General features: G+C 61.1%; 1 protein-coding gene across 7 annotated transcripts in view; it reads left to right on the forward strand.

The window, feature by feature from the left end:
* Window positions 1-12,907, forward strand: part of AKT2 (AKT serine/threonine kinase 2) — a 37,408-nt gene extending 24,501 nt beyond the window's left edge. For 6 of the 7 annotated variants that reach the window (XM_073321858.2, XM_073321852.2, XM_073321853.2 and 3 more), the window contains 10 exons: window positions 1,021-1,174; window positions 2,002-2,133; window positions 2,769-2,834; window positions 3,588-3,656; window positions 4,524-4,646; window positions 5,420-5,548; window positions 6,166-6,380; window positions 6,927-7,014; window positions 7,686-7,788; window positions 8,478-12,907. In XM_073321858.2, coding sequence (XP_073177959.1) covers window positions 1,021-1,174; window positions 2,002-2,133; window positions 2,769-2,834; window positions 3,588-3,656; window positions 4,524-4,646; window positions 5,420-5,548; window positions 6,166-6,380; window positions 6,927-7,014; window positions 7,686-7,788; window positions 8,478-8,557 — 1,159 coding nt within the window. In that variant the 3' untranslated portion in view covers window positions 8,558-12,907. Of the gene's footprint in view, window positions 1-968; window positions 1,175-2,001; window positions 2,134-2,768; window positions 2,835-3,587; window positions 3,657-4,523; window positions 4,647-5,419; window positions 5,549-6,165; window positions 6,381-6,926; window positions 7,015-7,685; window positions 7,789-8,477 lie in introns of all 7 variants that reach the window. The other variant, XM_078850044.1, reaches the window with a different exon arrangement.
* Window positions 12,908-17,045: the final 4,138 nt, after the last annotated feature.

Below are 17,045 nucleotides of genomic sequence, written 5' to 3' on the forward strand. Positions count from 1 at the left end.
ACTGGCTCCATTGAACGGAAGGGAATGGAGCGGTAGCGAGCAGGTGCACTGGTAGGGGTGGCCCCATGCACGCCCGCCCTCTGCCCAGCTGCTGGCGTGGAGGTGCCCAGGTCATGGGAGCCGCCACGGGAACTAGCAAGGAGCCTGAGGGGCGCAGGCGTGGCCTGCCTTGGAGCGTTGCATGCTGGGACAGCAGGTCCCCTGCCCCTCGTGTGTGGGGGGTGGGATTAGGCCTTTTGACCTGGGACCTGGTTATGCGTGGCCATCGGCCGCAGTGCAGAGCAGGTGTGTGACGCTCTCCTTGCACCAGAGTGAGGGGTGCCAGGAGGCGCTAGGTCGCGGGGAATTGAAGCAGGCTGAGCAGCTGATCTGACAGACCCTCCCCCACCGGCAGGCGCTTCGTCTGGGGAACCCCACTGATGGCTCGGTGACCCTCGGGCACTGGCCGAGTGGGCACCCTTAACTGGTTTGGCCTGGCTGCCCTGTGTGGCTTCCTGGCTCCCGCTCAGCCTTGTGAGCGAAGCTGGGCTCTGGCAGGGGCTCCCGGCCGGAGGGGGAATCGTGGTGCACTGTGTTCACCGCTTGAGTTCTCCTCAGCTAGTCCCCAGGGGCTCCCTGTCCCCCTCGGGACCAGGGGGTCTCTAGGCAGCAGTGAGAAGAGCTGCTTGCTCTGAGCACAGCATGTCCTCACGCCAGGGGCCTCTTGCAACCGGAACAAGTGGGAAGTTTTGTGTTTGTGCTAATTGCAAAGGTCCGCTCCGAAGTGAGGCTGATGGGTCGCGCTGGCAGAGTGCGAACCGGGGGTGAGGAGGCCCGGGCTGAAATCAGTCAGGGCAGCGCTGGGACCCGGGGTCACTGCTGTGGGAGGAGGAAGCGCAGAATCCGAGCTGCCAAGACCCGGCCTGCTCAGAGGTGCTGACGCACCCGTCCATCCCTCGGCTCCTGCCGTGTTCTCCCCCTGCAAGCAGCAGTGCAGCTGCCTGGGCCCTGCTGCGGTCCTGACCCCTGTGCTCACCGCAGGGAGGAGTGGATGCACGCCATTCAGACCGTCGCCAACAGCTTAAAGAACCAAGAGCCCGAAGAAGACACGATGGATTACAAATGCGGCTCTCCCACCGACACCACTGGGGCTGAGGAGATGGAAGTGGCCGTGACCAAGACCCGGGCGAAAGCAGTAAGACGGCTGGCGTGTTGAGGTTTCTCAGCGGGGGTGGGGGTCGTGGTTTCGGGGGGCAGGATGGGAAGGAGGTGGGGGACCCCAAACCTTGTTTCGGCTGTACTGTGAGGTCGCAGTCTGGGAAAGGTCAGAACCTTCGCCGTCGTGACGCTGTTCCTGTTTTCATTCGTTTGCTCCAAGCTGCTAACGTCTCCCGGCCAGGTTCTCCTGTGCGCTCTCTGAGAGCCTGGGGAGGTGGGATGGCGAGTCACTCCAGCTAGGTCCCTCACAGGGGCTGATCTCTCAGGACACCCGTCCCCTGCGACAGAAACGCACTGTGATTTCTTTCCCCCCGGGCTGCATGTGGTTCACAGCACTTGTCTGAAACTGGTTCCCTTCCGTTTTCTCTGGCCAGTCATCTTCTGTCAGCTCCTGGGGGTCTTCTTCCATGGGGAGGGGGAAACCATTGACTTTTTCCTGTGATTTCTGCAAGCCCCTCTCCTAGCCACTACATTGCATATTTGTCTGGAACAAGAGCCTGCTCCGCAGGGAAGTGGGAGTCGTGGTGTTTGAGGTTGGCCATTGTGCACAGAAGCACACAAGACCATGGTTTAAATTGCCAGGGTGAAACTGCCCCCCATGCGCGCCAGAGGGCTGGAGTGGGCCATAGCTGGGTGTCTTGACCTCATGCTGTTCTTCTACCCAGGCCGGAACCGTTTTTAGAACTAGCTACCCCGGCGGGAGAACCCCTCGGTTTTCGATAGGCTCGTCGGTCGGCATTTCCCCACCTTCCAGCCATCCCATGCCGCAGCGTTAACCCTCCCCCCATCTGCCTTTCTCCCTAGACCATGAACGATTTCGACTACCTGAAACTCTTGGGGAAAGGCACCTTCGGCAAAGTGATCCTGGTGCGGGAAAAGGCCACTGGGCGCTATTACGCCATGAAGATCCTGCGGAAAGAAGTCATCATCGCAAAGGTACGCGGGGCCGTTCGGGGAGGGAAGGGTCAGCGCGGAGGGGCTTGGGGGCCTGAAACAAGGTGTATTCCAAACCTGCAGGCGTGTGCTGTGCGTGCTGTTAGGTAACATCATCCTCTGCCGTTTGTGGCTCGTGGTCCGTCTCTCTCCTGTGTGTGTGTGTTTGCCTCTGGGAGCAGGGGCAGAAATTCTCACCTATGCTTCAAAGACTTAGAAATGAATGTGTTCACCCATTGCCATCCGCCTTCGGCTGTAAGCTGCTTGGGGCGGGGGCTGTCTTTCTGTGTGGGGTTTGTACAGCACCTGGCTCCAGGGGGGCTGCTACATGGCTGGGGTTCCTCAGGAGTAGAGCAATAAATGTGTGGGGGGGACTGTGGGTGCTGAGTCAGCAACACACTTAAAGCACCTGCTTCACTTAAAATTCAGTGAGACTTGAGCATGTTCTCCAGCGCTTTGCTGGCCAGCGGTGAGCATTGTGCCTTGGCCACTGTTCCCCTCGGGCATGAATGCTGCCCCCCCAGGGCTGGATTCCGGTCCAGACCTGCCAGCTCGAAGGCCAGCGGCTGCGGCTCGGTGGGGTGGCCGGCTGGCTTTGAGTGCACGACTGATCTCCTGCGGTGTCTGTCTCCCCACAGGACGAGGTGGCGCACACGGTTACAGAGAGCAGAGTGCTGCAGAACAGCAGGCATCCCTTCCTGACGGTAAATCCGCCCCGTGGGTCTCCGGGCGGGCAGGGCGGCCGTGCCAGCCGGGGAAGTCCCTGTGGAGTCTCCGGGCGGGCAGGGCGGCCGTGCCAGCCGGGGAAGTCCCCGTGGGGTCTCCGGGCGGGCAGGGCGGCCGTGCCAGCCGGGGAAGTCCCTGTGGGGTCTCCGGGCGGGCAGGGCGGCCGTGCCAGCCGGGGAAGTCCCCGTGGGGTCTCCGGGCGGGCAGGGCGGCTGTGCCAGCCGGGGAAGTGGGCTGCTTACATGCCGGCTGAAACCTGAAAGATCCTTCAGACTCACAGTGTCCTCCATCAGCAGTGCAGCAAGTGCCCCTGGGAGGGGCAAAGCTCCAGGTCTTCAAACGGCGCCCCGAGCTGGGTGTCCGGGTGCAGAGTGCTCATCTCTCGCTTGTCGGCGCCAGGGCAGCTGAGCCTGGGAGGGAGCACGAGCCAGGGCTGCGCAGTGGCTACTGGGCAATGAATGTGCTGAGTGCCCAGCTCCTGCCATTGGCCCCATGCTGGCGCTGGCAGCCGAGAAGCCCTGCGCTGGGCAGGACTTGCTCACTCATCCAGGAGGCCGCAGGGCGGGCCGCTTGGCAGCAGCCAGCAGGCTCGGCGTGGGAGACGGGATTCTAGCTCTGCCCTTCCCTGGCGCGGGAGCTGGAGTGACACACCGTAGTCCCTCTGCCGTCTCGGGAAGCGCAGAGCCATGCAGCCGGCCCCCGCCTCTTCTCAGCCGCTCCCTCTCTTGCAGGCACTGAAGTATGCCTTTCAGACCAACGACCGGCTCTGCTTCGTGATGGAGTACGCCAACGGAGGAGAGGTGGGTCCCGCCCGCACGGTGCGCTGGGTGCTGCCCGGCTACCTAGTCCCCAAGTGAAAATCAAACAGCAGCACGGACTGGGGGAGGGGGAGACGTCTGAGGCTGGAAATGTGAAGGGGAGAGATGTGGGAGCTGCAGAAGAGCCCGTTCTGCCCCCCGCACTGGTGAGGTGGCCTGTGGGCCTGGAGGAGGGCGTAGGGGGGTGCAGAGGAGTCAACGGGAAGATGACCCATGTCTGTGACCGATCCCCCCCACCCCCCTCTGCGGCAGGACAGAATTTCAACTTGTCCATCATCTATCTCACTTGGGGGGCTCTCCAGTCTTACCAGCAGCTTGTGCTGCAGGGAAGTGTCAGCCCCGGCCCCTGGCAGGAGCCCTGCCGTAAGGAGCTGTGACCCAGCTAGTCAGGACTCCTGGGTTCCCTGCCCAGCCATCACTGATTGGCCATCTGGCCGTAAGAACGACATTCTCCCAACTATGGGGGGTGGGGGGGATTGTTACCCACCTCCCGTGGGGTGGGCGGCAGGTGTGGCTACGCAGCACTGACCAGCCTCTCCCAGCCAGCGTTCCCGGCTGTCAGGCACCAGCTGGCCTGCTGCTGTGACTGCCCCCAGCAGGATTCCTGCTGGCCTTGGTAAGGGAAACACAAGTGTCTTTGAGGGAACCTTTCTGAACTGCCTGGCTCTGGGTATGTTCTCCCCCTCCTGCCCCGGGCCTTCTCCCCGCCTCGGGGGCTGTCAACGTACAGGGCAGTGCGCGTCGGACCCACCTGCCAGCGTTCTCGCCGGCGCAGCTGCCAGAGCGCTCGGCCCTCGTTTGGCTGCTTCCAGGCTCTTACTGCCCCCGCTCCGCTTTCCTTCCCTCCAGCTGTTTTTCCACCTTTCGAGAGAGCGCGTGTTCACGGAGGACCGGGCCCGTTTCTATGGTGCTGAGATAGTGTCCGCACTGGAGTACCTGCACTCCAGGGACGTGGTCTACAGGGACATCAAGGTAATGTCAGGGCAAACAGCCGGTCCACCCGGGTTCTGGCTAGCTCCCGCCTTCCGCACCTGTGGCTGCAGCTGGAGTCGGTGCTCAGAGCCTTTGGGAACCAGGCTCTTGCATTTTAAAAAATGAAACTGAATTCTACGCCCTTGGGTCCCTGTTCCCTCCTTGCTCGGCTCAGCCGGTGAGACGCAGGCAGCCGGTGAGTGTCTCAGCAGCGCTGTGCCCTGGCTGGATTTCGTCACTGCAGGAAGGTGTCTGGAGAACAGGAGGCAAGGGCCCCTTGCTCCTGTCCCTGCTTCTGAGGGCTGGACTCAGCAGAGGCTTGGCCGCGAGCAGCCCCGTTTCTCAGGGCTCCATCCCAGCCCCCAGTACGGCCTGGTGAGCGCTTGATTCATGGAGAGGGTAGTTTAAAACTTCCTCTTTTACCTAACCTCGTGTTCTGGATGATCTGCCCTTGGCTCGCCTTTCTGCCCAGAGGCTGTGCCCACGAGGAGAGCCGGCTTCAGGGTGGGATTCTGGGCTGCTCCTGAATGCAGCCAAACTGCCTGCATCCCTTGCAGGCCGCATCAGGCCCAGTGCTCTCTCGGGGGTTGACGAGGATTGACTTGCTGTTGATCGTTACCCAGGCCTAATGTTGCTGGTGGCATCTTTATGCTTCCCTGGACCGCCCCGGACTAGCCACTGCGCCCCATCAAGCTCACAGTCTCGGCTCTGTGTGGACGAGCGAGCGGAATTAACCGGAGCTTTGACCCCCTCGCTCCCTCTCTGCCTTTCAGCTGGAGAACCTGATGCTGGATAAAGACGGCCACATAAAGATCACGGACTTCGGGCTTTGTAAGGAAGGCATAACGGACGGCGCCACCATGAAAACCTTCTGCGGGACGCCGGAGTACCTGGCCCCGGAGGTACTGATCTTTCACTCTTAGGTGTATTACGATAGCACCGCCCTGACCCAGGCCAGGGGCCATTGGATGGGCAGAGACCGTGCCTGCCCGAAGAGCTCCCAGACCACAGGTTGGGGGGGACAGGACTCGCCCAGCCGGACAGTGACGAGCCTGGGAGCAGAACCCAGGCATCCTGCCTGCCCGGCCCGGACCCAGCCCCCTGGGCCAGGCCCACAGACGAGGGGTCAATGTCCCGTGGCCGGGAGTGGGGTGTAACAGGAGGTTGGTGGCAGCACTGAATGCTGCTGCTAGACACACCTCACAAACCAGAGCGTCACCCTGACCTCAGGCCAGCAGGGCCCCTAGACACGTCCGAGAATCCTTCTGCTGCTCGGCTGGGACGAGGCCCTCGCTGCACCAGAACGGTCCCTTCCACTCCGTTTCTGGCCAGCTTGTTCCCCACTCTAAGGTAGAAACAAAGCTGACGAGGAAAACCCTCTGCCTAGGTGGATTAGTGTGTTTAGAGCAGGGGGCTGGGAGCCAGGACTCCTGGGTTCTCTCCCGGCTCTGGGAGGGGAGGGGGGCTAGTGGCTGGACTCCTCTCCGCAGCTCACAAGCCCCCCCTTTTCCCCGCACAGGTGCTGGAGGACAATGACTACGGGCGGGCTGTGGACTGGTGGGGGCTGGGCGTCGTCATGTACGAGATGATGTGCGGCCGCCTCCCCTTCTACAACCAGGACCACGAGCGGCTCTTTGAGCTGATCCTCATGGAGGAGATCCGCTTCCCCCGCACCCTGAGCCCCGAGGCCAAGGCCCTGCTGGCCGGGCTGCTCAAGAAGGACCCCAAGCAGAGGTGGGTGGGTGCTGGACACATGCACCCAGGGGCTCGCTGGGTCCAAGCTGGTCCCATGGCGCCAGCTCTCACTGGCTTTCTTCCAGGGGTGGCAGCTGCTCCACGGCAGGTGCGTCGGTCGCTGTGGAGACGGTCAGGGCTGGGAAAGCACCGGGAGATCCCCCATGGCAGGTGCAGACCAGAGGCGAAGTGTCCTCGGTCTCCTGTCCAGGAGAACCTGGGTTAAAGCTTCTAGGGCCTTCTCTGGGCAGGTCTCTGGCCTGGGTTGGAGGGGGTCAGACTAGCTGATCACAGTGGTCCCCGCTGGCCTCGGACTCTAGGAGTCTAGACACAGAAGGTCCAGCGGGACCAGGCTGAGGGTCTAGGTAGACGCGCTGGTTTCGGTGTTGCTGATCGATACATGCCAGGATCCTGTGGATTTACAAGGGGCTCCCTGACCTTTGGCACCATCTGACTAAATGGATTTAAAATCGCACCTGGAAACCAGTGCAAGTAGCCCAGGCCCTGGAGCGAGGGCCAGGGAGTAAGGATGCTCTGTGTCTCCAGGCTAGGAGGAGGGCCAAACGATGCCAAGGAGGTGATGGAGCACCGCTTCTTCACAGCCATCAACTGGCAAGACGTGGTTCAGAAGAAGGTAAGAGGGGGGAACCCTCTTTGCTGTGGAGGTCCTGGGTTTTTTCTCATCCCCTGAACCACTTATCTGAAGAGTTCTCAGAACAGCCCGCTGCCACTGAGTGTACGTGTGAGGCTGTGCAAAACCCACCCTTCGCTAACACCTGATCAGCACAGAGCAGAGCTCATGATACACCCCCGCGTGGGCGCGGGGTGAGGGCCTAGGCCGCTCAGTTGCACGGCTTCTCGTGCCTTAGTTCAGAGCTGCAGTGATCGGTTTGCAGACCCGGGGAAGGAGGGGTTGGAGCTGTGTCTAAAGCCAGCCCTGCTTTTCGCGGGAACCTCCCTTCACATGGCAGGCAGGCGTCACTGCTCAGCGACCTCTCTTGGGTTGGTCTAGGTGGAGCTGCACGGGATTAGCTCACGGGGTGAGTGGAAATCGACTCAGTCCCTGGGCTGGTTTCAGATGGCGAGCGGCGTCGCTTGGTGTAACAGGTTGGCTGACGCTGCCATTCAGCAGACGTGCGAGCGTCCACGTGGGGCTGATGTGAGCTGAGGTGTAGCTGGGCCCTGGAATGCAGCCGAAGGGATGGTTTCGGTGGCAGGCGCAGACCCAGCCATGCTGCCGTGCTGGGGAGGGTGGGAGCCAGTGGGCGTTCCCTGTTACTGATGTCAGCCTCTCTTGCTCCACAGCTCGTCCCGCCGTTTAAGCCCCAAGTGACATCTGAAATCGACACGCGATACTTTGACGACGAGTTCACAGCGCAGTCGATCACCATCACGCCTCCTGACCGATGTGAGTATGGCTGAGCTGGCTGCGCTGGGCTCTGGGGAGGGGCTGAAATGTGGGGAGCTCCACCCCACCCAGCACAGAAAGCAGGGGAAGCCTGGCTGGTCTAGTGGCCTAAGCACAGGACCGGGAGCCAGGATTCCTGAGCTCTACCCACTGTCTCATGGCACCGCACTGTGTAGTGAGGACGTCAGCGCTGCCCTAGGGTCAGAGTGCGCGGGGCTGTACGCGGCGTGTCTGATATCCGTGGAGGGATGTCGGCTGAAAGACCCCAGGACGCAGGGTTTGATCACGTACTCTGGGAGCACTCACAAGGACCAGCCCAGATCCAGGGCCTTGTATTGTCGTGTGCTGATCAGACACATGGCGAGAGCCGCTTGCGGAGGGAGAAGGGAACGGTGGTCCCCAGTGTAGACTGGGACCCAGCCTGGGAGCTGGGAGTTGGGAGCAAGCCTCCACGGTTCCAGCCCACCGGGCCCCTGGTTTTCTCTTGGTGGGAAGGAGGCAGAGAGAACACCACGTAGCCCAACTCTTGGGCATCTCGGTTGCACAGGCTCTCTTTAGGCAATTTTTGGAAGCATCCAAGGGGTTTAGGAGCATGAGTCCTGTTGAAGGCCACCTGTGCTCCCAACTCCCTGTGGTGCTTGGAGACCCACCCCCACCCCCACATAAGCCGCTTCTCTCTCTGTCTGCAGATGACAGCATGGACTCCCTGGAGGCCGATCAGCGGACGCACTTCCCCCAGTTCTCCTACTCCGCCAGCATCCGAGAATAGGCGGTGGCAGGCAGAGACTTGGGCTCCGAGCACGGGAGAACTTGTTGGTTTTGTTCCTTGGATTTCTCTCCAGCAATCTGGTCACACACTAGCCCGGCCCCCGGAGGCTGCAGGGCAGCCGCCCCAGCTGTTTGAAACTCAGCCAGGTTGGCATCACACCACCAGGCGAGCGGGGAGACACTAGCTCCCCGTTTCGAGCTGTGTGGAAAGGAAGGAAGTGCTCTTGCTCCGTGGCTCTGAGCAGCTCCAAGCCCTGGCTGGTTCAGTACCATGGGGTTGCTTTTATTTTTAAACTCCTAGAAGTGCTTACAGCTTTTAAAGACACCCCACCCCACGAGACAGCCCCTCTCTCAGCCTTCCTCCAGCGTCCAAGGGCCCAGCGAGCCGGGTTGTCAGCTAGCCATAACCTAAAAAACAAAGACCAGGAGAGAGGTTCTTGGAGAGGAATCCTGTGGAATCGAAACTGACTTGCAAGGAATGACGCCCGTTCTGTCCAGAGATTTCTGTTGGTCACGGAGAGCGACTCTGTGTGGACGTGACGTAAGACGCCACTCGGAATCTCCGCTGGGACGCACAGTAAACCCTCCGAGCAGGCCTAGAGCCCGGCGGGTTGGCCCTCACCCCAAGGGCTGCTGTTTACTTCATTGCTCCAGTGCAGCGAGGAACACTGGCTCGCCAGCCCCAGGGTTGGGTTCCTGGTTCCTGTTTTCTCTTCTGCCTGTTACATCTTTGCAGCCCTTCCTTACACCTGCTGGGAAAGGGGCACCAGCTGGAGCCATGTGGATCTCTGCGGGCAGGCGGGGGGAGGGAGTCTGGTGGGCACTTGGAGATTCAGCAGGGCTCCCACGGCACAAGAGCACTAAGGAAGAAGCCGGCCCTTTCCATGGGGAAGTGGCATGTCAGGAAGGGAGGGGGTTCTTGCCGGAGGAAAGCCAACCCCAGCCCACGGCGGTACTTGTGTCCGACACGCACGGTTGTAAAAGCAATAATGTTTTTCTTCAAAGCTGCCTTAAAGCCAGAAGTCGGTGCGCTCGGTGCTGCGGTCCCTTCACACCCTGCGTGCGGCAGGATTTTACACAGAACGACCAGGCAGCTAATAAACGCTGCAGTGCTCGGCCGGAGACGCGCCTTCCTCCGCAGCTCCTGTGAGCCCCTCGCCCGCCGGCTCAGCCCCCAGACTTCGGGCTAATCTTTTCCCACAGCACACGCCAAAGGCCCCGTTTCCCCATTCGGACACACCCTGGGCTGTCGTGGACACTGCCGAGGGGCTGGGGAGCGCTGCTCCGCCTGTCCCTCCCAGCGCCAGCTCCTGGGCGGAGTGCATCGGGCAGCGGAGACTGGACAGAGAAAGTTACGAGTCGCGGGAGCTGAGCGCTCTTTCCCATTGTCACTAAGCTGCCGGACCGCGTGTGTCAGACTCAAATGCTCTGAAACCATCTGCAGCTTTGAGGGGCAGGGGGAGCAGCTGCCTTCTGCTCCTCCCGGCATCCCAGAGCCACAGCGGGTCTCCCTGCCCAGCATCTCTGAGCCAGTGTCTCTGAGCTTCGCCTGGGCCGGAAATCGCAACCCCTAGCCCAGTGGCAGAGAGCCATCCGAGCTGCATGGCCTTGAGGCTGCCGATGCACCTGGGGTGCAGGTTACAGCCACGTTGTGCGGGTGAGGTGACCTCAGGGTGCGTGGCGGGGGGACCCTGACTCCGGGGGGTCTGCAGCCGCTTGGACCGAGAGCCTGGCCTGGCAGTTTTTCAGTTAGACACGTTTTGATGGGATATTCTCGCCTGCTCTGGTGCCCAAGCTGGGCTGCGTCCCTGGTGTGTGGGGTCTCTTTCCCCAAGATTTTTACTTAGGTCAGCCGGTTAGCCGTTAATTCTGGGGGTTCGTTCCCCATGGTGCCGTTCCCTTGCAGGCAATGGACGCACTGGTGAATGGCTGACGGCCAGGACACCACGTGGCCTCGTGTTTTGGTATTTAGCCGATTATGCCTGATTTGAGGGATGGGGGGCCAGGGCTCTCGGTACAGATGCCCCAAGTACTCAGCTTAGCTCTTCCTGCTGTGCAAGGTCAGGCCCCGGGATTGCCGCCTCGGAGCTCGGCATGCTTGCCAGCTCCTAATTTTTAAGCTCTTGAGTATTTCTGCCGCCTTTACCAGTGTCCGAGCCAGCGCCGATCTGGGTCCCGGTCCTCTCCAGCTGCTCCTCGCTGAAGTCTCTGAATTTCTCAGGGAGGGCGGGAGCCTCGTCCCAAGAGCCGCAGCCGGCCGTGCAGCCTGGCTGGGATTTGGGAGAAAGACTCCCTGCTGTTCAGCTGCCACCCCGGACAGGCACCCTCAGCAGGGGAGCAGGTAGCCGCAGGCCTGAGCCCGGGCTGAGGCTGTGGGATCTGGGGCTACTCAGTGAGGGGGTCCACAGGGCTCATACGGCGCCCTACCCTGCTGCAACTTCCCCTTAACCCTCCCGTCCCTGGCTGTGGCGCCCGCCCGCAGTTAGCTGGGCTGAATTTGAGGCTCAGGCTCTTTGCGCTCCGAGCCTGGTGCAGCCTCAGCCCCGAGAGAGGAGGGGGGACGGGTCTCGTGACCTGTCCCAGCCTGTGACGCACCCCTGGCAATGCTGGCACGGGGGGTTGGGGCAGGTTTCCCCCGCTCGCTCAGGGTGCGCCCGAGAGTCTTGGCAGCACTGGTCTGTCTCCTCCCGCAGCCCAGGGCTCTGGCAGGGGACCCGCAGCACGGGAGGTGGCCCTGAGTGGCCAGAGCCGCTGGCTGGAGTTCGTCTGGGAACTTCCCTGCAGGGGGGCCCAGGCTGAACGGAGGAGCTGGTGGTGTGCCTTGGCTCCCCTGGAGAGAAGCTCGTTGTCCCCCCTGCGATGGGGTCTGCTCCTGGCCGCAGCTGGGCTCGGGGAGGGGAAAGCAAACGAGTGCCTGGAGAGCGGGGCCCCCAGGGTCAATGTTGTCCCCGGGGTCCCAGCAGAAGGTTTATCCCCCTTGTATGGCCAGGGACCTGGGAACTCCCCCAGGCTTACACAGCTGCGGAGGAAACCCCCGTCTCCCAGTCCGGTGCCTTTAACCACCAGCCCAGCTCTCCGAACCTCCCTGGGCCTTCCCAGACTGTGTCAGGCCCGTGCGTGAGTGGCTGGCAATTTCCTCTCTGGAGAAAGGCCCCTTCTGCATGTGCAGAGCTCAGCTGGCCGCTGAGAACCTCCTGGGGCCCCGCGTCCGGGGAGCAGCGCGTCAGCCCCACACCGAGCACACGCAGACCATGGGCTGCTGGTCGGGCGGCGCGGCCTGGCTCTCGCCTGGGTGGAGCAGCATTTGTAGATGCTGTCAAAGTGCTTCGTTGCTTGGGCTGTGTATTTCACGCTGCGTTTGTCAGGGAGCCAGGTGGGACCCTAGCAAAGCTTTAATTTAAAACCCACGTGGCCGCCCGGGTTGCCCGTCTGGCCAGATTGCCGGCTCCCCGGGCACGGTGCTGTGGCTTTTTCTCGCAGAGCTTTAGAGCCTTAATGTCCATTTGGCCTTTCGCTTGCTGAGTCGCTGGAATTTCGTGTTGATTCACCTGGCTCAGGGGCTGGGCTGCTGAGTCCTTCCCTCCCACCAGCATTACTGGGCTTGCTGCCCATCCAGTGCCCTTCTGTGCCTCACCAAGCGTCCAGGGGTGAACGGCTGCCCCTCCCCGGCTGGCAGGGGCTGTCCCAGGACACGGCTCCCGTTGAGAGCGCTTCTCTGCCCTGGTCTGTGGCCAGCCCAGCATCCGCCCGGCTTTGAGGATGGACGAGCAGCCAGTGGGGCAGGAGCTTTCTCACCCGGTGAGGTGGGAGATTTTACTCTTGTGGCAAAGGGAACCTCCAACGCGATGGGCACCTCAGATGAATGATGCAGACCCTGCAGCTGGTACGCTGGGATCTCGGGCACGGCTCCTGCCAGTGGCCCCCGAGCTGACCTCAGTCCCCAAGCTTGGATTGTGTGAGCTCTGCCGGGGTGCTGGGGCATGCCTGGCGCGGCGAGCAGCCCGGCCATCTTCCCTTCGCCCAGCTCAGAGCGGGGAGGGGCCCAGAAACTTTTCCCCATGTCTGTAGTTGCTGCAGTTGAGGTGCATTTACTTAGACTGACACGTCCTTGTGGGTTTCCCCGACAGCAACAGGGGGACGAACGTCTCCAAAGCTGGAGTTGGAAGCTTTGGCTGCTCGCGGCCCGGAGGCCGGGCTGTGATACTTGATTCACTCTGTAAGATAGTTCGTGAGTTCTGACTATTCTCGCTTTTCCTAGTTCCTGGAGTGTTTTGGTTCTGTAAATCTGTCCACGGCGCGTCACCTGCGCCCTCGGATTTGTACGGTACAAGCAATAAAATGGTTTTTGGAAGCTTTGGGTCCATGCGTTGTTTCCCCCTTGTCCCCCAAATCCTGTCATTGCAGCCGCCCGGCGCTGGGGTTTGCCCCAGGAATTGCCCTCGCTCCGGCCCTGTATCCTGTCGGGTGCGTGTGTCCTGCTGCTTCAGAGAGAGGGGAAATCCTGATGCCCTGCAGGGCCGGGGCAGTGGCCTTCTTTCCCAGGCCGGCGCTGGGAAATCCAGGCTCCAGGGCCTGGTTCTGAGGGGTGCTGAGTTCCCAGGGGTCCGGAGGGAAGAGGTGGAGGCTGCGGGCTCAGCCCTAGAGAACCAGGCCCAGCTCCCCCTGTTTCCTTGGGGAGCCCCCCCATGTCTGCAGGAAACTCCCCATGTCCTCTGGGTTCTACATAGACCTGCCCTGCCTGGGAGTGGCCAGGCCCTCCCTCACCCCACAAGCCTGGGTGTGCTTAGCCCCTTGCCAGGTCCCAAGGGAGCCCAGCAGCCGGGGCATGGGGTGGGACTGGCTCCGGGTGGGGGGGTCAGGAGCTGCTCTCAAAGCAACACACGTTCCCGTGAGCCTCTCATGGCCCTATGCTGACAGCGCTGCCCAGGCCCCGGCCGAGACCAGGGCCCCGTGGGGCCGGGCGCTGCGCAGCACAAGGAGATGCGGTCTGGGCCCCTCCGAGTTCCCAGCCTATATACAAAGGGAGGATCCTTTCCCCATATTACGGAGCGGGAGCGGAGGCCGAGAGAGAGGCAGAGGGAGGCCGTGGCAAAGGAGGGGACATTTTGCAGTGTCCGGTTCCTAGCCCCTGTGCTCCTTGCTTGAACGCCTCTTCCCCACCCCCTCTCACTGTATGTGGGGCTGCCCTGTGGCCCTTTCATTCCTTTTCTCTGGGCCTCTCAACCCAATGGGGCCTGATCCCCTTCACACCCCCCCCCCATGCGCACGCACACGATGTCACTGCCTCGGGGAATGCAGCTGTCTCTGGGGTGAGCCCTGGGGCAGGGACCCTTTGTGCTGCACTGAGATGCAGCCCCCTCTGGGGTGGGGCACAGGGGCTGTTTATACCGGGATCTCTCACCCAGTGCTGCGATGCAGCCACTTCTGGGGTGAAACACTGCAACTGTTCAACAGCAACAGCGAATGGCTACAAGGACGGATCCTGCATCCAGCTGAAGCTGCAGGGGAAATTCAGGGAGGCTGAAGGGAATTAGTGCCCAGGATGGAATTTCGCTTGGACATCAGGTTTTTAACGCCCCCCCCTCCAGCCCCCTGCCGCCTTTTGGAAAACAGGCCGTGGGCTTTGCGGGGGGCAGAAGCAGAGGGAGTTCCTCAGCCGCCCCCCTCCCTGGCCCTCGGTTCTCTCCTGACGCCCCACACAGCACGGCCACCCGCAGCCCCGCTTTTCCCGAGGTCACCCAGCCAAGCGGGGCCGGGGCCTGCTGAGACGCACAAACCCGGCTGAGCTGGGCCCCAGCACGGATCCCCTGGGCGCAGGTGGGTTCGTTCTGCCTTTTAGCCTGAAATAAATTCCTGGTGGAGGGGGTGTGAGAGCCGCCCGCCCCCTCCCACAAGCAGAGAGCTGCACAAGGCAGCGAACGAGACGGCTCACTACGTGCACTGGAGCAGCAGTTAGAAACCCCGGCCGAGATCGGGGCCCCATCGGGCCCAGGCCCTGAGCATGAGACAGTCCCTGGCCCTAAGATCTCAGTCGAAAGAGACCAAGCGAGGATCATTGTCCCCATTTTACAGCTGAGGAAACAGAGGCCCAGGGACCAGCAGAGACGTGCCCAAGGCCACTATGACAATATGGAACTGTTCTTAATGTTTTCTCTGAATACTGGGTGCGTGCCTCAGTTTCCCCTATGCCTTTCTTAAGTCTCTAGGTGGTGGGATCAGGGGGGTGATTGTCGCAGAGCCCTGGGGGCCAGTGTGATGGCGTCTGCACAGAGACTGGCCGACACCCTGTCTCCTGGCCACTGATGGCCTGCCCCCCCCCCCCCGCAAAGGGGCCGACTGAAGGGGCTAGAGAACAAAGAGATCAAGTGACTCCTGGCCCAGGAAAGAGACAAAGGCCAGAGGAGGGACTGGAGAGTTTCAGTTTGGAGCTGGCTGGGGAAATGGGGGGAGGTCCAGATGGGGCTCTGGCCTCCCTGGCCCCAAGACGGACCTGACTGAGGGGTCCCGTTCTCTACACCCGCAAACTCTGTGTTAGACCATGTCCTGTCGTTTAATAAACCTTCCGTTTTACTGGCTGGCTGAGAGTCCCGTCTGACTGCGGAGTTGGGGGGCAGGACCCTCTGGCTTCCCCAGGACCCCGCCTGGGCGGACTCGCTGTGGGAAGCGCACGGTGGGGCAGAGGAGGCTGAATGCTCCGGGGTCAGACCCAGGAAGGGGGAAGCCGGGTGAGCTGTGTGGCCTGCAGACAGGCTGCTCCCCGAGAGGAGACTCCCCCAGAGTCCTGCCTGGCTTCGTAGGGAGCAGTTCCAGAGCATCGCCCAGGGACCCCGTGACAACTGGTGGCAGTGGTGGGATCTACTGCACCCCGTGGACCGAACATCCTGCAGTAAGCGACTGGGGAGCAGTAAAACAAAGGGGGGTAACGAGGACCAGGCGTGCTGAAGACTCCGAGAGGAGCGGTTTCAGGGGGGCGGTTATCCCTAGGAGTGTGTGACCAGAGAGAAGGACTTTTGCAGTAACAGGGTCCCCCTGGGGATTGCAGCGAGTGGTCCCAGGGGCGGAGGCATCTGCAGCTCGACCCTGGCAAAGAGGTGGTGACCTCGAGAAGGGCTGATACACGAGGGGTTCTCCCTGGAAACTGTGGGGAGCTGAGAGCACACAGGCCTGTGAGTCCACAACAACTTGGGAAGAGCGGAGTGATGGCCTGTCACCGTCTCCTTAAGAAGGACATTGTAACCCTGTTGTAACGAGGCTGGTTCTGGCGGGACCCCCCCGAGAGGCGCCAATTCCAGACAAACGGCTTCAAGCAGGGCAGTCACAGCCCCAGGCTGGGGTTTCTGTGCCCACCAAGGCAAACCAAACCAGCCAGACAGCGAGGACTTCGGTCTCACCCCACTGGCTAACCACAAGTCACACAAGCAATCCCCTTAGACACCCCAGTTTCCCAGTATCCCCACCAGCGCCACTCGGTATGGGGACGAATGGTTATGAAAACCAACACCCCCGTAAAAGAACAAAGGTTCTCCCGATCCCAAAGGACCAAGCCCCAGGCCCAGGTCAATGTACAAATCAGATCTTACCCACAAATCACACTGTTGCCAATCTTTTAGAATCTAAAATCTAAAGGTTTATTCATAAAAGGAAAAGGATAGAGACGAGAGCGAGAATGGGTGAAATGGAATCAATGACACACAGTCATGGCAAAGTCCTTGGTTCAGGCTTGTAGCAGTGAGGGAATAAACGGCAGGTTCAAATCAAGTCTCTGGAGAACATATCCCCAGCTGGGAGGGGTCCTTCAGTGTAGCCAAGTCCCTCCAAAGGTCGGAAGCAGGACTGAAGACAGGATGGAGAGGAGGCATCAGCCCTTTCTAGTCTCCTCCAAGAGTAAGAACCCCTCTTTGTTCAGACTGTGGAAAGTTACAGCAAAATGGAGTTTGGAGTCATATGGGCAGGTCCCTGCACCCTTTGCTGAGTCCCCAGGCGTGTCTGCCTTCCCTCAGTGGGTCATTGTATCGCTGATGGTCCTTAATGGGCCATCGAGCAGGCTAGGCAGAGCTGACGCCAACGTGTCTGGGGTGTCCCCCAGAAGCAGAGCATAAATTGGAAATACAGACAGTACAGAGCCAATAGTCATCTCTTTAACTACAAAAATGATACCCACATATAGACAGCACTGTCCTAACCCGCCAACCATCACCTTGTCTGAGACACCTCATTTGACCCCCTTTATACAAGACTTGGTGCCACGACAGGACCTTGGTTGCCACAATGATCTATACGGTCCCAGATTATGTCAATAATGCCACCCCTGTGCAAAAAGAGAGGGTTACGCATGGGAAAGCCTTCGAGCCGGAGTTGAACCAGCAACCCTGCAGAGGAGGAGGGGCCCAGGCCACCAGTGGCCAGGAGACAGGGTATCGGCCATTCTCTGTGCAGACCCCATCACACCTGCCTAGGGCTCTGCAACACTCACACCCCCTGATCCCATC

Source organism: Lepidochelys kempii, chromosome 23, assembly GCF_965140285.1.
Source record: "Lepidochelys kempii isolate rLepKem1 chromosome 23, rLepKem1.hap1, whole genome shotgun sequence".
Classification (NCBI taxonomy): Eukaryota; Metazoa; Chordata; order Testudines; family Cheloniidae; genus Lepidochelys; species Lepidochelys kempii.